This window comes from Myotis daubentonii, chromosome 12 (assembly GCF_963259705.1).
Source record: "Myotis daubentonii chromosome 12, mMyoDau2.1, whole genome shotgun sequence".
Taxonomy (NCBI): Eukaryota; Metazoa; Chordata; class Mammalia; order Chiroptera; family Vespertilionidae; genus Myotis; species Myotis daubentonii.
In genome coordinates, this window is record NC_081851.1 from 72833596 (window position 1) to 72860666 (window position 27071).

At 34.5% G+C, this 27071-nt stretch overlaps 1 protein-coding gene and 1 pseudogene across 11 annotated transcripts in view; one reads left to right on the plus strand and one right to left on the minus strand.

The window, feature by feature from the left end:
* Window positions 1-27071, plus strand: part of PUM2 (pumilio RNA binding family member 2) — a 70804-nt gene that overhangs the window by 22290 nt on the left and 21443 nt on the right. For 7 of the 11 annotated variants that reach the window (XM_059660465.1, XM_059660466.1, XM_059660473.1 and 4 more), the window contains 10 exons: window positions 2740-2927; window positions 3498-3667; window positions 6852-7122; window positions 7366-7459; window positions 8975-9100; window positions 11947-12089; window positions 13669-13798; window positions 17725-17868; window positions 17987-18283; window positions 22251-22487. In XM_059660465.1, coding sequence (XP_059516448.1) covers window positions 2740-2927; window positions 3498-3667; window positions 6852-7122; window positions 7366-7459; window positions 8975-9100; window positions 11947-12089; window positions 13669-13798; window positions 17725-17868; window positions 17987-18283; window positions 22251-22487 — 1800 coding nt within the window. The remainder of the gene's footprint in view (window positions 1-2739; window positions 2928-3497; window positions 3668-6851; window positions 7123-7365; window positions 7460-8974; window positions 9101-11946; window positions 12090-13668; window positions 13799-17724; window positions 17869-17986; window positions 18284-22250; window positions 22488-27071) is intronic. The other 4 variants (XM_059660470.1, XM_059660471.1, XM_059660475.1 and 1 more) reach the window with 1 other exon arrangement.
* Window positions 14589-17587, minus strand: LOC132213891 (charged multivesicular body protein 2b-like; annotated as a pseudogene).

Consider the following 27071-nt stretch of genomic DNA (forward strand, 5'->3'; position numbering starts at 1 on the left):
TTTAAAATGGAAAAAGGAATGAAAGCCTTGGCCAGTGTGGCTCAGTTGGGTGAGCGTCTTTCCATTCACTAAAAGATTGCCAGTTCTATTTCTGGTAGCACACATGCCCTGGTTCAGTGGGCTTGATCCCCAGTAGGGGGTGTGCAGGAGGCAGCTAATGAATATTTCTCTCCCTTTATCTCTCTGAAATCAATTAAAAAACATATTTAAGAAACAGATTGAAAGCTTTGGTAACTACTAATTTAGACTAAATTTTCCTAAAAATAATGAGAATTTTCTTTGAGTTTAACCAGTGAGCACTACCAGTTTATGGTAGTGCTTGATCTGTACCTTTTCCACCAGTTTCACCAGCCAGTGGTAATATATTCTCAAACCAATAAATGAGATTTGATCTTTTGCCTCAAGGAATTCCCCCCCCCCCCCAGATTTTAACATATATTAGATTGGTCTCTTAATTTAAATTATTCATTTATTTGGACCGGGATACATTTTCCCCCTAAAAGGCACTTATACTTTGCTAGAAATCACATGTGCTTGAAAACTGATAGATAGACATGCTTTGATTTTTGTTTTGGGAGTTGAATGATTAATAACTTTATTTACCAGAACCAGATATTTTTTAAAGCATTCCAAAGCAAAGCATCTTGAGCACATTTGTTCCTGATATTTCTAATTTATAATTTTAGTTAATTCCTTATATCACTCTCCCAATTTTTTTAGTTATATGGGTAAAATTTTGAAGAGGAATATTAGTTTTTAGTAGTAGACATGAGAAATAAATGGAGTTATGTTTACTGAAAAAACTTTATTGAATTCCAAGCATGTACAAATAAGAATAACATTCCTGTTCTAAAGGAATTGTTGTTCTAAGAAAGATTATTTCCATGACTGCAGGAGACTGTCATATTTCCTTCTCAGCTGAACTGAACTACTTGTGATTGTTAATTTCATTTTGTTCTGGAACTTCCAGATCTTTGAACATGCTGGTTTCTCTTAACTGAAATGCTCTTTCCACCCCCATCTTCACTTTTATTTTTTCCCCACTTTAATTCTTGCCCTTCTGATTGGAGTTTACGCTAAGACTAGAAAAGATTGATAACCTTTTCTTCCCTTCTAATAATAATCTGGATTGTTTTTACTGAAGCACTTTTACTCTGTTTTGATTGCCTTCTATTAAGCCTATAATATCTTTGAGGGTAGGGACTGTGATAGTTCAGCCACTTAAGGACTAGACCTCATATTGAGTATTGAACATGTTCACAAAAAAGCCATAGGTAGCAAGAGCCTATTGGTTCCTTTAAAAACCTTTTTTTTTTTTTTTTTTGCAAATGTATATGAATGTTGCCTCAAATGTTTTATTATATTTGTATTCATTTGCTCTCAGAGCTTAAGTACTGCCTTTTCTTTTGTCACAGAAATATTTAGAAAGGGTATTCGTACCAGATGGATAATTTTTTGTTAATCAAAAATAAATGGAAAACTTGTAAACTAGAAGGGACTTTTTAAAATACCCTTTAAACGATACTTAGGTTTTTTGTTTTGTTTGTTTTTTGTTTTGTTTGTTTTTTAAACATCTTCAATACATAGTTTTTACACCAAGAATAGGAAATTCTGTGTTACTACTTAGTTTTTATACCAAGAATAGAAAATTCGGTGTTACTTCTAGTTTGTGCTGTAAACACAAACAATAAGTTTGTGTTTATAGCAGTATTGCCATGTGTTCTGCATCTGTCCAGTACATAACAGTAAGCTTGAGGAGTGCCTCTGCCAATTTAGGAACAGTTATCTTTATTCTAGAATTTATCCCTAAAGGTTTTTGTCTTGAATTGTTATGAATCACCAAAATAACTTCTTTTTCAATTAGAGTTGGCATACAGTATTAGTTTTAGGGGTACAACATAGTGATTAGACATTTATATAACTTACAAAATGATCTTTCCAATAAGCCTAGTAGTGCCCATCTGATACCATATGTACTTATTATATTACTAGAGGCCCGGTGCACGAATTCGTGCACAGGTGGGGTCCCTTGGCCTGGCCTGTGATCAGGGCCGATTGGGGCCAGCCAGCCGGGGAGGGACTGCGGGAGGGCTCCAGGGTGTGTCTGGCTCTCTCTCCTAGTCCTTATCAGCCTGACCCCAGCAGCAAGCTAACCTATTGGTTGGAGCATCTGCCCCCTGATGGTCAGTGCGCATCATAGTGACTGGTCAAGCGGTCAACTGAATGGTCGACCGATTGGTCAAACACTTAGCATATTATGCTTTTATTATATAGGATTATTCATTATATTCCCTATGCTGTACTTTATATTCCCTATGTCTGTTTTTATAACTGATAATTTGTACATCTTAATCTCTGTACCTTTTCCACCCATTTCCCCAGCCCCCCTCCCATCTGGCAACCATCAATTTGAAGAACCTTCATTTTTTAATGTTTATAGGCAACTGAGCCTTCAGATTGTTTCTCCATTGACCTTTTTTGGTTGACATATTTAAAACAAAACATATAAAACTTCACATAGGCTTTTACCTATTTTTTTTATCAAATGGCTCTTTCTATCTGGATTAAGACATGTGCCCAGTAAGTCTCAGCAGAATGGAAAGCTTTACATAAAGATTGTAATAACATTAAAAATAGAACAGTATACTGATTTTTCTTATTTTGGTGTATTAATTTGTATAAGTTTATTCAGTTAATTTAAAAGTACAAATATGAAATTGTGTTCTTTCTTCCAAACAGACCATTCACTATCCCAGCCTATTATGGTACAGAGAAGATCTGGACAGGGTTTTCATGGAAACAGTGAAGTAAATGCAATACTGTCTCCGCGATCAGAAAGTGGAGGCCTTGGTGTGAGCATGGTAGAATATGTGCTAAGTTCTTCTCCTGCTGATAAATTGGATTCTCGATTTAGGAAGGGGACTTTTGTAAGTATTTTGAATAAAGAAATATTTAATAATTGTTCAGTGGTTATTTGGTTATCTTTAAATCAGTTTATTTTTCTGGCCCTTCCTAGAGCTAAAGGAAATTGTGTAGCTAGCTATTAGTGCTCATCTTCTTCTCTGGGCCACTTCTTGAAATACATGAAACAGTAGAACTCCTGAGAATATTTATATTCTTAACCATGTTACAAAAATGAAACCATATTAATTACAATACATAATTTGCAAGATTAAAATTGCTTATTTGTGGTAGAACTTGATCTGAAAGTAAGTAAACAAAATCATCTCTGCATTAAGTAGAATTTTAATCTCGTTTGTGGTGTTACCGCTTACTCAGCACCGCTATAGTTAAGGTTGCCTTAGCCCTTCTGTTATAAATCACTGGTTTGCACTCAATTTTTTGGCCTTTGATAAATTAGTTGAATACAAAATTAAAGTAAGATTCAATGTTTTTATTGTTTACATGCACCATAGTGTAGTTTTAGGTCACCTTATGGTGCTCTTTTTTGTGTGTTCTATTAAATATTCAGAATCAAACAGATTCTTTTTCCTCAGGGCACTAGAGATGCTGAAACAGATGGACCTGAGAAAGGAGATCAAAAAGGCAAGGCTTCTCCATTTGAGGAGGACCAAAACAGAGATCTTAAACAAGGAGATGATGATGATTCTAAAATAAATGGCAGAGGTTTGCCAAATGGAATGGATGCCGATTGCAAAGATTTTAAGTAAGATTTTAACTTTCTCAAGAAGAAAAGCATATCTCTTTAGGGATTATTACTACTAGTTGATGTAACTGATGTAGACATTTTTCCAGTTTGGGTTTATTTTATTTCCCTTTGTACCTTGTGTTACTCTGGAGGAACATTTAATTTTTTAAATAAGAAATACTAGTTCATGATTATGAGCCATTTTTAAAAACAATTCTTAAAAATATTCTCTCAACTAGTGCATTCCATTGAAGGCGTTAATGTTAGAAGCTACTGTTACCTTTCTAAATTTTAACTTTTTCCTTCCTGCTAAAGTTTAGTGGATTTCAAATTTAATATGTGATTTTTCCTGGCAGACTTCTTGGGGTTGCTCTTTTTTTTTTTTTTAATATATTTTATTAATTTTTTACAGAGAGGAAGGGAGAGGGATAGAGTTAGAAACATTGATGAGAGAGAAACATGGAGATCAGCTGCCTCCTGCACACCCCCTACTGGGGATGTGCCCGCAACCAAGATACATGCCCTTGACCGGAATCAAACCTGGGACCCTTCAGTCTGCAGGCCTATCCACTGAGCCAAACCAGTTAGGACTTGGGGTTGCTCTTAAGCACCTTTCTGTGGAGTTTCCTATTTTTATCCCTGTTTTGTGTTTCCTATCTCCAATTTAATTCTTAATCTTGAAAATGAGGAAACATAATTAGCTCTTAGGATCTGTGACCTTTATATGAGTGTGTTAATACTTAACATTCCTGAAATTGGCAAGTGGGGAGCATATTAGAGGCTTCAAAAAGTTAGCTTTCAGCTCAATTCTATAAGTTGTAGCTTTTTAGTTGTCTACTTATGGCAATTAAATATATCTTCTAACCTTTGATTAGGTGGTGCACCTTTGTCTAAATATTAGGAAGTTGTTTCTTTGTAATGATTTCCTATATTTTATACTTCAATAATCAGATGCTTTGGGGCCTGTCCCTGAAAATGAGCCATTTCTTTGAGATTTTCTGAACCGTGGAATCTCAGTTAACTGAGTGTAGGTACATGTGGGTTTTACATTCATTGCCTTAGTCATCAAAATCAGAGAAACAAGGGCTCTTTAAAAGTGTCATTTTATTTGTCCTAAGTGCAAAAAAGCATCCAAAACCAGGAAACCTCTTTTGATAAGAAATAAATTTAATGCTAGTCAATTTGTTTTAGAACTGTATCCTGATTTTGCTCTTCTGCTGTTACCTAAATTTTGGTCAAGGGCATGCATGTAAAACTGAATTGATTATAAACCCCTCAGAGTATACATTTATAATTGAAGTGTTAATACACCATTAACTATAGCAAGAAAAGAGCACCACTGATAGCACATGACTTTTTTCCTATTGTATCCTGCACTTTTTGCTAAATTAGAGTTGTTTTGTATAAGAGGCTATACTTTTCCATATTAATATGAATTTATATTACAGTGTAAAAGTATTTTAAACTAATAGCTGTGGCCATATGGTCACTGCTGCATATCATTAATATGTACATTAACTGATAAGTCATCAATATATACATTATCAGAATAGAACTGAAACGAATGAAAAAACTATAGCAGACTGTCTTTTTATTTTTTTAATTGGCTGATTTTAAAGAACATCATTTCAGTCTCACTCCCCTCCTCCATATATTCTGAATTATAAATAAACCTTTGGAATAGTCACATGAAAAATTAGGTATGCATAAAGCTGAAAGGAGTTTGAAATTTCTTCTAATATTATATGGACAATGGTTGATCTTTAAATAAAATGTAAGTTCACCTAAATATCTGGGAAATCATTCTTATAATTCAGTAGTTACTTTGTAAAATGTTCTGTATGTGTTAGCAAACTTACCCCAATGTAAAGTACCTGATAGTGGGGGACAATTACATAGGTGTAACAACTGGCATTGAAAGCTAGGTAAAATAATTATTGCCATTTATTTAAGCTCTTATATATGAACATACTGTGAACTCATTGTTCCTCAAAACAAACTTATTTCTTGTATGGGGAAAGGATCTTATTTAAAATATTTCAGAGGGAAGGTGGGGGTGGGTGGGTGGGTAGGGATTAACCAAAGAATTTATATGCCTATATGCATATAAGTGGACACATACAATAGTGTGATGAGGGGCCAGGAGGGAACTGCTGGGGATGGAGGGGGTCAGTAGGGAAAGAAAGGGGAAATCTGTAATACTTTCAACAATAAAGATAAATTTAAAAAATATATTACTGTAGAAAAAAACAGACTATAAATGAGGATTCATTATGTCTAGAAGTAAAAAGAAAGTTTAGACGATGAGAGATGTTGATTTTATAAAAAGTCATTGCTTAAAATTTAGTCCAGTGTTAATTAATTTCTTGGGGAAAGTTAAGGAGGCTAGTAAGTAGAAAAACAGTTTTGACCAGTGTTACACTTACACATTTTCATTTCTTTCTGATGACTTAATTAAACTGGAGCAATTTGGTGTTATAAAGATTATGCCAAATTGGGGAGCTGTCATGGGGTGGGGATGGGGGGAGGTTTACAAGAAGGTTTTGGTTTGTTTCTCTTACTTGGAACCACAGGTCATCTCTAGTTTCTTCAGTAAAGAAACTGAGGCCTGGAAGGATGAAATGATTTGCTTAAAATCATATTCAGAGTCAGGAGTCTGCCACTTGTCTTAGTTCAACTGCCTTTTTCTGTTGTATTCTACATTTACACCTTTAAGTCTTGAAGGCAATAATGATCCCTTTAGCCAGTTTTTTTCTGAAATATTTAGCAGAGTATTACGACAACATTCTGTACTGCTGGTAGACAGGCCAGGAGTATGGTAGGTGTTGTCACTTATAGTTGGCTCTTCATATACCTACTATTCATTTTGTCTATGATTTGAGAAAAAAAATTTAGGTAGTCTGAGCCTAAATTGTGGTATTGGCCAGTTTTCTTATCTATAAAATTGAGTTATATCTTTATGCTATTTAAATTGGGAAGAACATTCATTAATAATTTTTATAGCTAAAACCATGTCAGTTCTTCAGAAGAATTTAGTTTAGACAGACAAATAATATTTTAAAGTAAAATGGTTGGTGACCTGGGATGCCTAATTGGTCCTCTCTACTTTACAACTACATGTTTTTTATGATTTTCCTGCTTTCCCATTTCAATTTTTGAGTTGTTACTTTTACTCATAATGTCTTTCTGTTTTCTTTTATAGTCGTACTCCTGGAAGTCGTCAAGCCTCTCCAACTGAAGTAGTTGAGCGCCTGGGCCCCAATACTAATTCCCCAGAAGGATTGGGCCCTCTTCCTAATCCTACAACTAATAAACCACTTGTTGAAGAATTTTCAAATCCTGAAACTCAGAATCTGGATGCCATGGAACAAGTTGGTCTGGATTCTTTACAGTTTGACTATCCTGGTAATCAGGTACCAATGGACTCTTCAGGAGCTACTGTAGGCCTTTTTGACTACAATTCCCAGCAGCAGGTAAGCATGCCCCTCCTTTAAAGAGGCTCCTCTTAACTATGTACTGGTGTGTAGCCTGAAGTGCTAAGAGGCATTAACATGAATAATAGGGCTGCTATGGAACACTTCATGTTTTATTGAATAAATGTTTTTGTAGTTGAGAAAGTTTTTTAGCTAAGTGTGTAAAATATTCTATTCACAGTTTTCTAAATAGAAATGTAATGCTTTGAGACTAATTTTTGTATTAAATATTTCCCCTAATAGCTCTTTCAGAGGACTAATGCATTAACAGTTCAGCAGTTAACTGCAGCTCAACAGCAGCAATATGCATTAGCCGCAGCTCAGCAGCCACATATAGGTGAGTTTTTATAAGTTACCATTTTTTTTTAAAATATGTTTTATTGATTTTTTACAGAGAGGAAGGGTGAGAGACAGAGAGCCAGAAACATCGATGAGAGAGAAGCATCGATCAGCTGCCTCCTGCACATCTCCCACCGGGGATGTGCCCGCAACCCAGGTACATGCCCTTGACCGGAATCGAACCTGGGACCCTTCAGTCCGCAGGCCGACGCTCTATCCACTGAGCCAAACCGGTTTTGGCTATAAGTTACCATCTTGATTAGACTCAATCCTGTGTTAAAGCATTTAGATGTTTTTCCTTTTACTGAGTGTTATTTCATTACTCTTTTAAACATCTCATTGAGATCATCAAAGATTAATAGATTACATGGCAGGAGTAAAGATTTACTAGGGAGAACTGTTTCTGATTATTATGTGTATCCTTGGTTATATAAAACTCTAATTTGGTGAAAGATGTTAGCAAATAATTTTATTTCACAATGTGCAGTTGAGAGAGTCAAACACTTGGAAATTCCATTGAAATTATTTGTATCCATTATCAAATCAGAATGTTTATTTTTTTGTAAAAATATTTTTTTATTGATTTCAGAGAGGAAATAAGAGGGAGAGAGAGAAACATCAATGATGAGAGAATCATTGATTGGCTGCTTCCTGCACACCCCACACTGGGGCTCGAGTCTATAACCTGGGTATATGCCCTTGACTGAAATTGAACCCGGGACCCTTCCGTTCGCAGGCTGATGCTCTAGCCACTGAGCCAAACCAGCTAGAACAGAATGTTTCTTTTTAAAGCGGTTTAAAAATAGAAATCCTAAGAAAAAATTTAAAGGTATTTTATTCCTTCATTAAGGTTTTGGGACTTTTAGTCTTTTTTTTCCCCCCAGAGAGAAAAGCGGGGCGGGGGGGCGGGGGGAGGACAGAAACATTACTGATGAGAGAGAATTATTGATTGGCTGCCTCCTGCATGCCCCACACTGGGGACTGAGCTCACAACCCGGACATATGCCCTGACCTTCATGTTAGGGACTGCGACCTCCTGGTTCATAGGTCAATACTCAACCACTGAGCCACGCCAGCTGAGCAACCTTTAGTCTTTAATGTGAATTATTAAAATGACATATTTGTTACTACTAGAGTTCAAGTATGTGTTGTTTGTGTTGGGTTTTTTAAAGGTTCCCCAGCTACACTTTACATAATTATAGTATAGTACCAAAACCAGGAATACGACATAATGTGTGCATGTATAGTTTTATGTCATTTTATCACATGTAACCATTTTATGCCTATCTGATTTTGGCTAACTTTGATTTATTTCCTGGTTGGAAAAGTGAAAACTCTGACCATCAGAATCTCTGTTTCAGAAATGAAGAACCTTTTAATATATTGTTAAATGCCCAAGAATTTAAGTACATTCTCCTTCTCCATCCCAAATTCAAAGTAGAAATGTTTTTATTTAATGACGAAAATCATACTTTACATTTTCATTCATTATTTCTCCCCCTTTTAAATACAGCTGGTGTATTCTCAGCAGGCCTTGCTCCAGCTGCATTTGTGCCAAATCCATATATTATTAGTGCTCCTCCTGCAGGGACTGATCCATATACCGCAGCAGGATTGGCTGCAGCAGCAACACTAGCAGGTAACTTATTGTTCATTCTTGTTGCTTATTATGGATTTAGTTTTAATCTTGGTTTAAGCTTTATTTTGGTCTATTTGGGCAATTTGAAGTTCCTAGGAACAACTGAAACATTTATACAGAATGAGCTGAAGTTTCCAGAAGTTATTTATTTTTATTGATTTCAGAGAGGAAAGGATAGAGAGAGATAGAAACATCAATGATGAGAGAGAATCATCGATCGGCTGCCTCCTGCACGCCCCCCACTGGGGATCGAGCTCACAACCCAGGCATGTGCCCTTGACCAGAATCAAACCTGGACCTTTCACTCTGCAGGCCGATGCTCTATCCACTGAGCCAAACCAGCTAGGGCCAGAATTTATTTTTTAACTGTAATGCTACAGAAGAAACATAAGCCTGATAATTTTCCTCCTATACATAATTGATTTACCTTTTAGTTTTTTAGTTTCAGAAATCTTACATTGCCAAACAAATCTTCATTCTTGTGGCCAATCCCATTCATTACCCACAGAGACAATGTAAATTAAAGTTACTTCTCAAAAAATAAACTGGGTTAGTGTTGTAAATACCCACATCAGGGAAAGTATATTTTAAAGTGCTTCTGCATTCTTGAATATGAGTATGTAAAAGTAAAGTTTATTTAGCAATATTGAAATTTGCAAGTAAGCTGAGGGACAAAAGATGGGGTGGAGTTACAAAGAACTTCTTAAAAACTGTGAAACCCTGAAACCACCACTCAACTGAAATAAACACCATAACTATATAGTGTTACATGTCAATTATATCACAATAAAGCTGGGGGGATTTTTTTTTAGAGACTGAAGCTGTATTTATTGCTCATTTAAGTAAGGAAGAGTTGCGTGCTTGTCAGGCACAGTCTCTCACTCAGCAAAGTAATTTGCTGCTCTATAGGAGTTTGGGGGGGGGGGGCGTGTTTTAGGTTGACTTGATTACAAAGACAGAAATGAATTTGTCTTAAGCATGGTTTATGTTGGTTATCAAGGAAGGCACAGGGTGATGTCACCCACAGAAGTGTGTTCACTGGAATGAGAACAGTCCTTGCTGAGGAGCTTGGGGACTTTTTTTTTATTCAGGAGTTTAAGAAGTGGAAAAAATTGTTAATTTCATATTGTTTAATATCTTAGTTTGCTGACTGAAACTGATCTATCACATTGAGTAGTTTTTGGTCTATATCTGCATGTGATTCCATAAGCATGTGAGTTTTTTTGGTGCCATTTAATTGGATGTTAGTGTGTAAAGTGCTGGTATATCATTCATACAGAAATCATTAATCTATGGAACTGAAAGAAGCAACTTTAAGAGGTCATTAGTTTTAGGGAGGGGGGTAAGAGATCAACCAAAGGACTTGTATGCATGCATATAAGCATAACCAATGGACATATGACACTGGGGGGTAGGGGAGGCCAGGGGATTGTCAAGGGCGGGGGAAAAAAAGGGACACATGTAATACCCTTTGTAATACTGTAAGCAATATTAAAAAAAAAAAAAAAAGAGGCCATTAGTTTTGAGATGCACATGGTAGGCATCCTGGACTTCGGCTTTCTAAGACCAGTGCTATCTAGCAGAAATATAGTGTGAGCCAGATAATGTAATTAAAATTTTTCTTGTGGCCACTTTATAGAAATAAAAAAAGATGAAATTAATTTCAATGATATGTTTGATTTAGTCCAACATATCTAAAATAATTTCAATATATAATCAATATTTTTAAAATTATTAATAGGTATTTTCCCCTTTTTTCATGCTAGCTCTTCAGAATCCCTGTTTATTTATATTTACAACACATCTCAATTTAGGCTATCCAACTTTTAATTATTAGATAACCACAAGCTATTAATAGCTGTTAATGGCTTCTGGATACCGTTTTGAACAGAGAGGTTCTTGGTAGTTGTCTGACTCTTAAAAAATCTACAAATTAGATACACTAAATTCCATATCAGTGGAACATGTTTCTTAGTCAGGAATCATGACACCTTGCTTATTAGTTTAATGATGGGCTTATTGTACATGATGCTATTTACTTTCTAGGGACCAAACATTGTCTTGAATTAAGTAAAAGAGAGTAATTCTATTTTTCTTAGTTTGCTTTCTTATGTTTGTGTTCCTCTGTGCTCATATTAACTAGTTTTTTTCTTGCCTTGACTCACTAGTCCCATTTTCCTAACCACATAAACACACTTTGTGTGATTTTCAGTTGCCTTGTGAGAATTGTGACTAAGTCTACTTTAAATATGAAAAATATTTTAAAATTCAAGGTTTGCAATTCAAAAATAGTTGTGGCAAGCTTGGTACCAGAATGTTCCATAGTTTTATATTATAGATTGCAAATCAGAAGATGAGTGTCTAGTTTATTTTCATAATTCTTTTCAATAGTCAGAAAATATTTTTAAGAGAAGTAATGAATTGAGGATAGAGGATCTTACAATTCTTTGGTGAATAATGTTTTCTAATTAACTTGTTTGTCAGTGTCAAACCCATAAACTGGCATTTAGTGAATGTTGGATAGTTAACTGTCCTGTTAATTCATTGGTCCTCTTAAGTTTAGCTTCACGTTTCTCCATTAAGGCCACTGCTGTTGCTCTTAAATATTCACTCTCTCTCTTAATAATTAATGTTTCAATGAGACTTTCTCCCTAATAGAATAAGCAAAAGTAAAAGGGTATAGTAGGTGTAAGTGGATACAGGATTATAAGGACATCTTCTCTAAGCCTTAAATACTATCCCCTTTTATGATCTAGTGGTGACTGACCTCATTTATCTATAAAATGTAGTGACTTCCCCCCCCTTTTTTTTTCTTTTTGTGTGTGTGTGGGGGATGTGAGGTTTAGGTCCGGCAGTGGTTCCACCTCAGTATTATGGTGTTCCATGGGGGGTGTATCCAGCCAATTTATTTCAGCAACAAGCTGCAGCTGCGGCAAACAACACAGCAAATCAGCAAGCTGCATCTCAAGCTCAGCCTGGACAGCAACAGGTATAGGCCTGCCTTCATTCTGTTAATATCTGAAGCATCTCTGAAATTGTATGAGCTCTTTGTGTTCAAGATGTGTGTCTTTTCTCTTTATTTTCTTCAATATGTGAGATGCATATATCTGATTGCCAGAAGTAGGTTTACTGCGCCATTGTGACATTCTTTTTAGTTAATAAAGCTATTTTAATAATCATAACTTGCATGTCTTTTTCCATACAAACAACTGTAAATCTACTTTTGTCCATACCTGTGTAGTTAGTGCACAAGTCTTGATTACATGATTTTTTTCTAATCTGTAGTCTATGAATTTAAAGATTTGCTTGTATTTCAGTTTTACATTTCTGTTGAAACCTCTAGCAATATTACATTTTTCTTTTCAGTTCCTAAAGTGTGTTAATAATGTTCCTATCAAAATAATTGTCACTTCAATTTTTTTCAGTTTTCTTCTGGATATTTAAATTACTATTTTAAGTATTAACTTAATATAGTTCTGACCAGAAAAAGAAGATTACTGGGTACTTCATATTTTTAAGCACGAAAAGATGAAATATTTTCACGAAAGGTTAGATTTACCTTCTTCAAACAAAATGTTTATCACAAAGATTTTTTTTTTAATTTCAACCACTTTCCTAGAACTATTTTGGTAAATGTAAAACTATTGATAAATTCCAGATATCTGGTTGTCAAATTCCACATATTTTTAGCAAAGAAACAGTTTAATGACAAGTATAGTGTTATTTACTTGCCAGTTAAATTTTATTCTAAATTTTCTTAAATATAGTTTAATATACTATATATTGATGCTCTATCGAAGCTGTTTTTTGGCTCAATCCTTACAGATACAAAAACATCATATAAAAATTATTTTTAATCTAAATTTTTTCTTTTTTAGGCAAGCTACCTGAATGCACCCATGTGTGATACTTACTTATAGGATGGTCTTACAATGAATGAATCCCCCTTATCCTGAATTACTTAAATATTTATCTTTATGAAATTAATGTGTATTGTGCTTGTGTTTAATCACTAAAACAACTACATATTGCAAAGTAGTAAAATTTGACCAGCCCTAAGAGTTTGCTTTGTTTTGATATAATCTTGTGTTCTTTTGTTCACCCCAAGGTTTTACCCTAAAAAGCAGCTTCTGAATTCTAAAAACTTGGTTCAAGTAAAAGTTTTCACTCAACTACAATCTCGTAACAGACTAAATGAATAATGATACTTTATTTCCTTAAGCTTCCTGTGTTTCAGTGTTCAGCCTTAAAGACTAATAAAACATAAATTAAACTTCTTATATTCATCTAAGATTTTGTCAGAGCATAAATACTAGAAATAATTTTTCTGAAAGACCTAGAACCTCCATGTTGCTTAATAAATAGATTGTTCTAGTTGTCAAGAGTCAGTGATTGTGTTTTTGATGTTAAGTATTTTGGATTATTTCATGCTAAATTGACATTTCATTGCATGTAAATATGTTCAAAGAATATTCAAAGGCTGTGGTATATACAAAATTGTTCAAAATAAATTTATATATGTGTTACTTTATAATTTCGTTTTTAAGGAAATCATTTGTCCTTTGTAGGTTCTTCGTGCTGGAACAGGTCAGCGCCCTCTTACTCCCAATCAGGGCCAGCAAGGGCAACAAGCAGAGTCACTTGCAGCAACAAATCCAACTTTGGCTTTTGGTCAGGGTCTTGCTACTGGCATGCCAGGTATATAGTTGGTTAATTGTAGAAATTTGAATAGATACTATATTGTAATTGATTTTTAGAGAGAGAGAAAAATATCTGTTGGCTGCCTCCCCTATACCCCCCAGCAGAGATCGAGCCTGCAACCGGCTGTTTGAATAGATTTAGAATATTAAATGTAGACTGTCACACGGAAGAGTGAAAAATCTTGCCTACCTTGCAATAAATTATTTACAATTCAAATGCCAAGAGTTGAAATTAATACTATTTATGAGACTTAATGACAGGGATGGAAAATATGTATTAGAATTCTCAACATAGCCCCCCACCCCACCCCCACCCCTCTCTCTCTCTCTCTCTCTCTCTCTCTCTCTCTCTCTCTCTCTCTCTCTCTCACTCTCTCTCTCTCACACACACACACACACACACACACACACACACACACTTGATTATAGAGAAAGAGGGTATGCCGGGGGGTGGGGGGAGAGAAACAATGATTTGTTGTTCACTTATTTATACATACATTGATTGATTCTTGTATGTGCCCTGACCAGGGATTGAACCCAGAACCTTGGTGTATTGAGATGACTCTCTATCCACCTGAGCTTTGCAGCCAGGGCCATTTTTTCTCTATGGCATAAACTGTAGCTTCTTTCCAGCTGAAAGTAGCCCAGAATTCTCATGGCAGTCCTTCAAGAAATAAAACCAGTTGGTTAGGAAACACCTGTTCACTCATGGTCTTCATTTTTGCAAAATAAATGTGTTTTGTAAAAGAAATTGGCAATATGCCTGGTTTATAATTATAACTAAACAATTATAAATAAAATGTTACGGCTTTTTTAACTAATCCATTCCTAAAACTTTTGAGTTGTTTAATTTCTTCATTGGAGATTGTAGCCTTGGAAGTAGAGTCAGATGGTCAGCTTCAGAGAGCTGACAGCTTTGGCCATATTTCCAGAAATTTCATCAAGAACTTGATTCATAGTATCTTGGCTTTCTTCTTCATTATCAGAGCCATCAAAGATGTCCTCAGGTGTGTCATCAATCATTTCTTCAGTCATTTTCATATTTTCCTACTGGAAATTCTGCTTTTTTTGTAATGTCTTTTGTGGATTCATCTTCTTGTCAACTGCCTACGTTGTCTTTGCTATAGCAGACATTGCGCAGCCATCTTCATCTGGAAATTTATCACTTTTGTTTGTGTGGATGTAAAAATGACTTTTGTACTTAGGGCAAAAGTTCCTGTTTGCTGTTTCCATAGTTGTGCAGGCTCTTTGGCTAAAACTGAAAGCTTCTTTATTACCAATTTTGGCCATTTTCTTAATTTCTGATTTTACCTGTTTTTCTTGTCTCTCTAATGCTGCTTCATCTCTGTTTATAGCCCTCTCGTAACTCTCAGTTCTGTTCTTTATTACACCATCCACGGTTTCTACTTGAAGAGGGCTGCCATGGTCAGAGTCTGTGCCAAGTCTGGCACATGCCTGGGAAAGGACAGGCCCTTGGAGAGTTCAGGGTGGTGAAGCCCATGGATAAGAGAAGAGGGCAGGGACTCTAGGTAGGACCCACAGAGGGTGGTATCCGTGAAGCATACCGCTGCAGAGTCACCCAGATTGGCCACATTTAAAAAGCCTGACAGCGGGGAGTATTATTAAAATCATGGAGTAGTGGGAACTCTAATACCAAGGTGGTAACAGTGTAAAATTGCACAACCACTTTGGAAGTGGCTTGGCATTATTTACCAAAGTTGAAAATAATGAGCATACTCTATGACTCAGGGTGTCAACTACTATATGTTAGAGAAATATGTACACATACACTTCAGGATACATGTACAGAAATGTTTATGGCAGCACTGTTGATAGTAGCCCCAGACTGTTGCCAGTAAATGATGACTGAATAAATGCATTTTGGTGTCCATCCAATGAGGGGCTATATAATAATGGAAGTGGAAACTGGGAAGATCTGTATACAACCACTTGGATGAATTATACATAAAAACTTTTAAATAATCTAAGCCAAGTGATTGTTATAAATAATAAGACAATGTGTAACTCTTTTAAGGGAAAGAGAAAACTGTGGTTGAGCTGAGGACATAGGAGAGATGGGTTCCTGGGCAGTTTCTGTTTCTTGACTAGGATAGTGGTTATACTTTTTTGTGTTACAATCATTAACACTATACTTTTTTGACTTTTTTGTGTTTTATTTCACAATAACAAATTATCATGTTCTGCTAGTTAAGTACATTTCGGTTAAGAAAAAAGTTACTCTCAATACCCCCTTTTTTACAGCAAAATTCCTCAAAAGCATTGTCTGTACTTGTTTGTGGGTCTTCAGTTTCGTTCTTTACTGAACTTGCCAGTTTGGCTTTTGTCCCTTACCAGGTGACTTCCAAGTTGCTAACTCCATTGCTCAGTTCTCAACTCGTGGCTTTTAGCACCATTTGACATTATTGATCACTCAGTCTTCATTGATTTTTTTTGTTTTTAATTTGGCCTTCAAGAAACCACATTGTTTAAATTTTTTTTCTTCCTTACTGGTTACTCCTTCTGAGGCTCTTTCCTGATTCCTCCTCTCTCCAACCTCTTAATGTGAAGTGCCCTCAATTCATAGACCCCTTTTTTATTTTCTTGGTGATTTCATCTTGTCTTATAGCTTTAAATATTATCTTTATGTTGACAGCACCCAGATTTTTTACTTTCCTAAACTTAAGAGTTGTATATCCTATTGGACCTCTCCTGTTGGATATCTAATAATCTCAAATTTATCATTTCATGAGGAGTTCATTCGTGAGGAAAGTTCTTGGAAGATCTGCGTTCCTCCTAGATTTTGCCCTTTGCATCTCTTCTTTTGACTAGTCCTCCTAATTTATATTTATTACAATAAAACTGTAATTGTAAAACAGTCAATATTACTGTATTTAATTAAAAACAACCTTTACACATGAAAGTGGTTGTCTTAGTGTTTAAACTTAAAAGTATTGGAGGTTGGCAGTACCTTTTTTCAAGTGGTTGTCACTATTGAGCTTGAGTCCCTGTTACTGTATAAGGCAGACTTTCTCTTGAATTCTGGGAATAAACTAAGCCCTATTGACTTAAAGTATCCACTATTTGTAGTTAACTTCTCTCCTGTGCATCTACAGTGATACTTGTTATGTATCATCCTTGGGAGAATTGGCAAAATAGTTATTTTCTGTTCTGTGGTTCAGATGAGGAATCCCTACTGAGAAAGACTGCTAAGAGGTAAACTTCACTCTCCTATAGTTGGAATAATGCAAATTGTCACCTGCCTTGTGTTCAGGGCTATGAAAAAAACTAATGCCTGCATGATTTTTATTCAAATTTTAGCTTGAGAACCTTTACAAATAGATTGTTACCTTATGATTTTAAGGTATCTGTTTATATCATGATTTAAGTTTTTAAAGAGATGCTTACAAATGAAAATCTAAGGGAATGCTGTTACTGAGGCACTTGGTTTAGAACTTAACTAATGTGTAATAAACATTTCTATATCTTGTTATAACTCATTTTCTTAGTCTTTTTATCCATCCTCTTCTCAGAAATGACTAAATAGGAATGGTTTTTTTTTTTATCAGCACTTGATAATTTTTATATAAAGGCAAATACCTTATTTTGTGATCCACAAGTGAAAGACATCTTTGTTAACCAGTTAACTGCCACAATATTTTGAATTTAATTTAAAAAGGACCGCCACTTGCGTCTATAGACGGTTATGGCATACAAATGGTTAAAACTTAACCTATGCTTTACTACATTTTCACACATTTAGCCATACCTTCTCAAATATGTTTTTCATATAGCAACTACGGGTTTTATATAAATAAGTATATAATAGCTATGTTTTTTGCTTGATAAAAACATTCAGGGGGAAATAAATATGCATGTTTTCTACAATACATGTTTTCATCAAACATTTATCTTAATATTGTTTAGGCTATCAAGTACTAGCTCCAACTGCCTATTATGATCAGACTGGTGCCTTAGTGGTTGGCCCTGGAGCAAGAACTGGCCTTGGAGCTCCAGTTAGATTAATGGCTCCAACACCTGTTTTAATTAGTTCAGCAGCAGCACAAGCTGGTAAGTGCAACTGGCGTTTTCAGGGATAATTTTTTTTCTGATGTTGTTTGAGATATTTTAAAAAACAGGAACATTTTTTCTGAGTAGTTTTAAGCAGTATCTGCAATTTACTTTGCAGCAGCGGCAGCAGCAGCGGCAGCTGGAGGAACTGCAAATAGTCTTACAGGCAGCACAAATGGTCTATTTCGACCAATTGGCACTCAGCCACCACAGCAGCAGCAGCAGCAACAGCAGCCAAGCACTAATCTACAGTCTAATTCATTTTACGGGAGCACATCTTTGACTAATAGCTCCCAGAGCAGCTCTTTATTTTCTCACGGACCTGGCCAACCTGGAAGTACATCTCTTGGCTTTGGAAGCAGTGGTTCTTTGGGTGCTGCTATAGGCTCTGCTCTCAGTGGATTTGGTTCATCAGGTAAGTTCCCTTTAAGATGATATCTGGTATATGTATGTTTTTAATGTTAAAATAAGCAATAATAAATAGCTTGTAGTGTAGAAAGGACAGGATTTAAAATACTGGTTTATTGGTTTTTGTAGAAGCAAACTACTTCCTGCAAATCTGTAAATATCTATGAATGTTTTAACTCATTTCAAGCAGTCCATCCTTTTCTCAAATACAATACATTTTCCCCTGGCTTTAAGAATTGTAATTTTTGTTTTAGTAGGTTTGTTTGGAGCAGTATTTTATGCTAGTTACTAGCTCTTCCTTATTCTGTATATAATGCTTGTGGAAGTAAATACTTTTGCCATCTTAAATTTCTGGTGTCTTTGTGTATTTATTAGATTATTTATTATTAAATGCTACTGATCCTTATGGTTTTCTTTATTTCATATAATATATAAAAATAAAATTTAATGAAATGTTCTAAACAGTCCCTAAGAAACTACCAGTGTGCTTACTTTATTTTAGATTAAATAATTAGCCTTTTTATCACTAAAAGTTTGTTTGAAAGGGTGTTTTTCCCAGGGCCTAATTTTATATATAATACTTGAGAGATTCAAATGTTAAATAACTTCACAAAATAAATAACTTATCCATACAAACTGATTTTGTAATTGAGTGAAATGAGAAGAGGTCCACTGTTGACAACACCTTGTATTAATCATTCTCTAACATTTCCAGTGTATTCAGGAAGCATTAGGGGGAAAGCTGCTTACCCTTATTTCTCTCACCTCTTAGAATCATTAAAACTGCTTCTCGTCTATTTTCCCACCCATTAAGTTATGTCCTTTTCTGGTGTGAAAAATGGCAAAACTAACGTGTCAGCCATTATTAATATGCTTTCCAGGTTTAATATTTATAGGAGGAATGGTCTTGAATAGCAGCTATAAACTTTTAGATGCAAAATGCTTTTTTTGTTACAATGTAATACAATAGGGACTTAACCTTTGCCTAAAGAATGGGCACGATAACTTCTGAGGGAAAACCTAGTGAACATGGAGACCGTTCAATCTTTTAATTTAATTTTTCTACTTTTTTTTTTTTTATAATCCCTTTTGGAGTTTAGTATTCTTCAGCCCAAGGACTCCGGACTAACTTTTTGCTTCTAACACAATTGACAAGCATTTTCCCCAAGTAATCCTAAATGCCAAAGAATATCAAAGAGAATATAACTTTTAAAAAACACAAAATTTGTTGAAATAACTAGTTCATAAACTATAAATTATAAACCCTAAGTAACCCAAGGAAAATAGAGAAGAGCTTTGATAAACCTCGTGTACCCTTTTCTAATAAAATATGTCACTGGTGGTCTGGTATAGATTTGTAGGGCCCCTTACGTAATTCTTCCAAATTCCCATTTGTCTCTTAGTTTTGAAGAGCTTTCCCCTGCATTCAGAAATGGTTGGCTTGAACATTTTGTTTCCCACAAATGACCCCTACAGATGCCTCTTTCCCCAAAACTTAACCTTCTTCATGCCTCTATAAGCATTGCTTACTCAATTCTGATTTTCAGCCTGGGGTACCTCTGTTTCATCTTGCTTCAGAGGGTATTAACAATTGCCACCCCAAATACTAGTAAATAGTCTTATACCATCTCCTTCTTCTTGGACATTTTGTGAGAATTCATTCAAGTGCTATGATATGTTTGCTTACAAATCTATCATTGCCGTTTCACATTATGGCAGTTCTATGCCTATACGAAATTTAAAATATATTGTGGTATGTGCACATTTTTGCACACAATAAAATACATAGTCATTCTCTTATATGATGAAATTATTAATGCTTAACAGTGTTAAATACTCTAATGTATAAAACAGTTGGCCAAGAAGTTTAACCATTGTAACATAGTGATTAAATCATCCTTTTGATACCCATTATTTAGAAAGTGCTGTTACAATTGAAAGTTTGCAATTGAATATTTTATATACACAGTTAATTAATGATTAGTGACTCCATTTTCTAGCTTAGATATTTTAGATAGACTTTGTTTTATATTTCATATTACACTTGCAGATAATTTAAGCATATAGTAAAAAGGAGCTAGTTTGTATATGTTTAAAGTTATTTCTGAATTACTTTTAAATGTTTGGTTTGGCTTTTCCTTTTTGGAGGAAAATATTGCATGTGTCAAAATTACGGTTCATTTAATTATTTGCCAGGAGAAAGATAGTGCTACTGTTTTCATTAGAGAGCTATTGTCTTTGTCAGTTAAATTGTTACTGAAATAAATAGGACTTTAAAATGTAGCCATGTCTTACAAAAATCACTTTGACAGTGTCCTTTTAAATTAGCATAGTTAATGTAGCAAACACTGACAGTTTTGACAAAACCAACTCAAAAGAGCTATTTACTACATTAGCGTTTACATTTGTTTGTGATTTTTTTTTGCTATTAAAATGCATATAGTTACCTGATACTTCCCTGTTATGATATCTTAAGATGTAAAATTTTCAATAAAACACATCAACATCAGTCTTTCAGAAACTGCACTGGCAGGTATAAAAGGTTGAATGAATATTGTTATAATATTTTGCCTACTATAGCCGTGGGAGCCTGGTTTTTTTCTTTATAGAATTTTGAATTTGACAAGAACCAATGTAATTAAAGTTTCTTTATGTCTCAATTATAAGCTTACCTTGGTGTACCCATCATGTACTCTGCTTAATTTTTCTCTTTAAACTATACCCTTATGACCTATATATAATTGACTTGAGGTTAAAAAACCAAGTCCAAATATAAACTTTAACATTCTCTTGAAGCAAATTACCATATTGGTCCGAATATAGAGCATGTTCTTAAAAAACTTGACAGGTTAAGAAAAGTAATGTGAAATTTCCTTAGATGAAAAAGGCATTTGGTTTAAAAGGACAGTGCTTAGAAATAAGTGCAAGTATACTTGAAAATATTTATACCAAGTGAGACAAGAATTGAACAACCCCTTCAAACACGTAAAGAATTTGATTATCCAGATAAATGTTAAATGTCAAATCTTGCTTTCTGTTCATTGCATGCACAGCTATATGATGATGTGATTCTATTTTATGATTTTTGTGGAGCACAAAAGGAAAAATTAAGTAGAGGTTAATAGTTGAATTTGGAATTAAGTAAAAAGAATTCAGTATGTAGGACAATAAAAGATGTAACATAAAATAATTATATATTATCTAAGAAAAAATAGGCTGATCAGTCTACACTTGAGTAAGGGGCTAAGAGGGCCAGTAATAAAAACTTAGGAATGGAAGCTCCTGAGGGGTAAGTGAAAGCATGTTTTTGGTGTGATAACAGTGATGATAACAATTTTTTGAAAGTTTAGTTTTTTCATATATATTTTGTAATTTAGTTGTTGAAGGATAAGGAGAATGTATAGTGGGGAATAAGCTGCCATCTATATTTCACAGCTGAATAATATTCGGGCCAATATGGACTTAAAGTACTATGGTTTGAACACAAGGTAGAAGCCAAATTAAATGTGAATGATGAGGGAAATATGTTAATATTCTGTTTATTAGTGTAGTCTTTTCTTGGCATTGAGTTGAAGTTTGAGAACTGGCTCCAGAGATTAGGACACTAGCAAAATTTAACTTTATTGGAATTGACTCTCTAGCATATCATAAAGCAGACTACTTACAATTCCAGGGTTTATAAATCATACCAGGGTATTAAAGCACAGTAATCATATGTGTCAGTGATAAATATGTGTGAAATAATGAACATATGACTGCTATGTTAAATATTTGGTTACTTTATTGGGGTGCATTTATACCCTTTTATGATTAATAAGTTAGTGTATATATAGTTATCACAGTAATTATCTTCTCCATAATGTTTCTAAAAATAATTATTGTGATCACTCCTGTTATTTCCCAGCAAGAGTTGGGGATAGGTTTTATTCAGTTAACACTGTATGTAATTAGGGTTTTTTTTATTTCTTCTTCAGTTGGCAGTTCTGCAAGTAGTAGTGCCACAAGGAGAGAGTCTCTATCTACTAGCTCTGACTTGTACAAAAGATCTAGTAGCAGCCTAGCACCCATAGGGCAACCATTTTACAATAGTCTGGGATTTTCCTCCTCTCCAAGTCCAATAGGCATGCCTCTGCCAAGCCAAACTCCAGGACATTCACTTACGCCACCGCCATCACTTTCATCACATGGATCCTCATCCAGTTTGCATTTAGGTAAAAAAAAACAACCAAAACCCTTTTTATTTGTATGTATACATGTGTGTTTGTGTGTGTGTGTTTATAATATATGTGAAATATTTAATGTTGGATAAAACATGCCAAATTGCTTTTGCTTTTAGATATTAGCCTTTTGAAAAAATTCTTTTATCATGAAAATTTAAAGTGAGGGTCTAATGTACAGTAAGGTAAAGACCCCTATTGTATCTTGTTTCTTTTATGAAATACAGTGGTGTGTTTTTTTCTTGTCTGTGCTTTTGATTTGTATGTGTTTTAGATCATCTGAAAAGTCAACTGTTTGTACATGATAGTGAAAGAGAATTTTCACTATTGTTTTTGTACACCAGAAAAAAAGCAATTAGTCACATAGTTATTTAACTTTAAATTATGTAGTTTAGTACAATGGTTTTTGCTTTGGCCTTTGAATGCTTGGCCATTTACCCAAAGGGTATATGAATTTGTGAGGTAAAGAAACTTAAGGGTTTGGTCCATATATTTCTCTTTTAAATATGTTTAAGGAAAAAAAATGGTTTAGGCTTATTGTATCCTTGAAGTTGGAGCATTTAGAACTTTGTTTATATCTGTGTATTAAAATTGTCCCCACCGTAAGATTATTGAATTAGTGGTTACCTTTTTCCCTTTCTGGGAAGTATTTGTCCAAGTAGTTAAAAGTATATTTAGAAGGGATTTTGGATATCTGAGGCTTGATATGAATCCCTGTCTCCTCTAAAAAGTATTTCATTAAAATTAGAGTTTGGATTTTTGTAATCGTAATTACCTCAACTGAAAGTGAGAGGTTCTATTGCTGATTTTTATGTACTTGGAAAGATTTAAATCTGCTTCCAATTTAAAAAGTAATGTTGTCCTTATAAGCAGACATGTTTGACCTCTCCCCCTCATCATAGGAGTATAGATACTTTTTTTCTTAAAGCTCATTAATACAGTAAGTGTCCATGTAACAAAAATATCTTTTATAGTGATCATCATTTAGAATTATGTCATTGAAAAGTCCTTTTAAAATTAAAAAAAAAATGTTTTTATTGATTTTAGAAAGAGGGGAAGGGAGAGGGATAGAGATAGAAATATTCATTAGAGAGAAACATCAATCAGCTGCCTCCTGCACACACCCTACCAGGGATTGAGCCCACAACCTGGGCGTTTGCCCTGACAAGCAGTCCTCTTAATTCATGGGTCAACGCTCAACTACTGAGCCACCCTGGTCGGGCCAGATTTCGTTTTAAAGATGAGTCCTCTACCCCAAATTCTGGATCTTTGCTCTATGGGGGATATTGAATATATGTACACAAATAATGAATTTATTCAGGTGGGCTCCTATGATCTGTTTTGCAGCACTATTTGTGTAAATGTATCAGTTTTTATTTTAACACCTTCATTTATTATTTCTCGGTCACAGGAGCTGCTCAGTTCCTGATTTCTATTATTTCTGTTCAGACCTACTTCCTCCACCTTTCTATAAAACATGCCTTTGAAACTTTGGAATGGACACACAAATTTGGAACATAACTAAGACTAGATCTTTCATAGTAGTTTTATGTTTTATTTGTTAAAATTATATGTCATGTCTTGTCATTTTTTTCATAGGTAAGTTTCAGGTCAGATTCCTGTCAACTGTTACTGCTTATGTTGTGCTTTAAAGCCTGTATAAATAGCATTAATTATTCTACACTGGTTGCTTAGAAATTGGATTATAAATTACTTTTCAGATGTCTCTATGATTAAGTAGCAATCTAGGTGTGTTTATTTTAGAATGTAAAAATCTAGCTATATATTATATAGATGCTTAAGGAAGGAATTCTAGTCAATTAAGAGAAATCATAACTTGGGCCAGCAGTTCTACATTATCCTGATACTTTGTACCCTTAATTAAATTCCTTCACCTTGAAATCTGATACTTTAATATACCTCTGATTGGAATTATCTGTAGATTACTTTCTTGTTTACTCTCCAGTTTCCTCTGGCTTTAATTGTATGTACTATGACAGACAATATGTTAACAAGGAATAGACTCTGCTGGATTGAAAATAATTTCATAAATTTGCTCTTGGTTTAGTGTTCATGGAAACGGTTGATCCTTTGCTTTCCTGTGATTCAGTCACAATGCAAGACTTACATGCTCTCTGGTCTAAAAACTATTTTAAATTGTATGTCCTTTAAGTGGATTTCTTTATAAATCAAGTTATCAGGGCTGTGATTATTTATAAAATTCCTGTGGAAATGAATTTGCATATTCATTTTAAAAATTTTACTGAGCTCACACATTAGGAGTATAATATCATGAGATAAAGTTCTCAGTTTCATTAGAATTGGTTGGAATTTGTTCCAAATTATTGAGATTTTAAGACACACAATCATTATACTTAATGATAGACCTTGATAGCTACATTTTTAAAGTATTGGATAAAACATGTTAACTTTTTTTTTTTCTTACCAGCTCTCTCTTTGCTTATATATTTTTATTTATTTCAGAGAAGAAGGGAGGGGGAGAGACAGAAACATCAATGATGAGAGATAATCATTGATTGGCTGCCTCCTGAAAGCCCCCAATGGGGATCGAGCCCACAACCAGGGCATGTGCCCCAATTGGGAATCGAACTCCAACCTCCTGGTTCATAGGTCAACGCTCAACCACTGAACCATGCCAGCCAGGCTCCTCCATTTTCTAGTATGAAATTTCCAAGAGCAACTCTTTTTTTAAAAAAACAATTATAACCACAATGTCATTATCATACCTTTTAAAATTAGTAATTTCTCATTACTCTTAATTCCTTAAATGTCTTTTTCCAATTGTATTGTTTGAATCGGGATCCAAATAAGATCCATACATTAAATTTGTTTGATATGTCTTTTTATAGGAACCATTTCCCCTTCATCTTTTTTCTTTTTCTTTCCATGTATTTGTTGAAGAAACTTTGTTCCTGTTGCCTTTCCCATATTCTTGACTTTGCTTATAGCAATAAGCAATGATAGTATTTAACATGTTCCTCTATATTAACATTATTTCTCTGTATTTCCTGTAAAATGGAATTAAGCCTAGGGGTTTGATCTAATTATTGGTTTGTTGGCTTATCATCTTGGCCTGGATATGGTTCTGTACTCCTATCAGGAGACACATGTCTGGTATCTTTATTGTGAGGTTGTCCATTTGATCATTACCTAACTATTTCTGCAGCAGTTGTAAAATGGTGATACTCTTAATTCTCTGGTTACTTCTGCATTTATTAGCTGGAACTTTTCCAGAAGAAGAACTTTTCCTCATCAATTGTGAGGTTACCGTGAAATGTATAGTTCATATATGAGGTAGGATAATGCTTGATTTTTTCCCCTTGATTTTCTAACTTTGAGAATGAGTTGATGTCCTAGCAACATCTAAAGGTGACTGTTTTTTCAGTCATCATTGTACCTGTAAATTGATGGATTTTTATACTAGTTGATACGTTTCTGTCCATTGCAGTCTGAGACATCAATTTTATGCCCTTTTTTTAATCCCAAAATTTTACTATTTGGGGCCATTTTGAAGCTCCTTCAGATTGGCTCTCCTGTTGACTTCAACTCTACAAACAGCATTTAAATTACTGGTGGATCAGAGAAACATGTGAAAAGAACAAGGAAAGAGAACTTTAATGATTTTTATTTTATTTTTATTTTTTTATTGATTTTCTACTGAGAGGAAGGGAGAGGGATAGAAAGTTAGAAACATCAATGAGAGAGAAACAACGATCAGCTGCCTCCTGCACACTCCCCACTGGGGATGTGCCCGCAACCAAGGTACATGCCCTTGACCGTAATCGAACCCGGGACCCTTGAGTCCGCAGGCCGACATACTATCCACTGAGCCAAACTGGTTCTGGCATGATTTTTATTTTAAAATGCAAAGAGTAGTCAGTGTCAAATTTTGGGCATCAGGTTCAGTGTTGAATAATACTTGAATTAATTTCTCATGTATTTATCTGTAGTGATAAGGAAAATTCTTCTACCTGCAGTTGTTACTTTTAATCATTCTCTCTGATAGAAGTCAGCATCTTATTTCAAGATACTTCGCTATTTGTAATAGAACATTAAAGATTTCCACTATTATTTTATTCTTCTACTTGGAGCTAGCTGACTAGTTTGTTCCTTCCTTGTTTCCTCTCTTTTCTTCTTTCAGTAAACTTTTAAAATGTTAGAAATGTTAGTGGTTTCTTGTTTACTCCGATCTTTATGCTCATAGTAACTAGGTTGATACAGAACTTCTTGGGTAAAAGCTGTATTCTGTATATGTATTTAATTTAGGGCATGACAAACTAATGGATATTTTCCCTTGTGCCTTTTCATTTTTGAACTGGCTTGTGGGGGGCTTTTTGTAAGAAAAGTACACTAAAACGTGTAACCCAAGCTTTGTATTTAGTGAAATTCGTTATTGAAAGATGGCTATTGGTTCTGAAGATTCATTAACATCATGTATTTAGTAATCACATAGTACTTTAGCTTTCTAGGGATTAGAAAATTTTATAACCTATCTTCTCTCTTAATCACAGCAAAAATTTTTTTTTAAAATATATTTTATTGATTTTTTACAGAGAG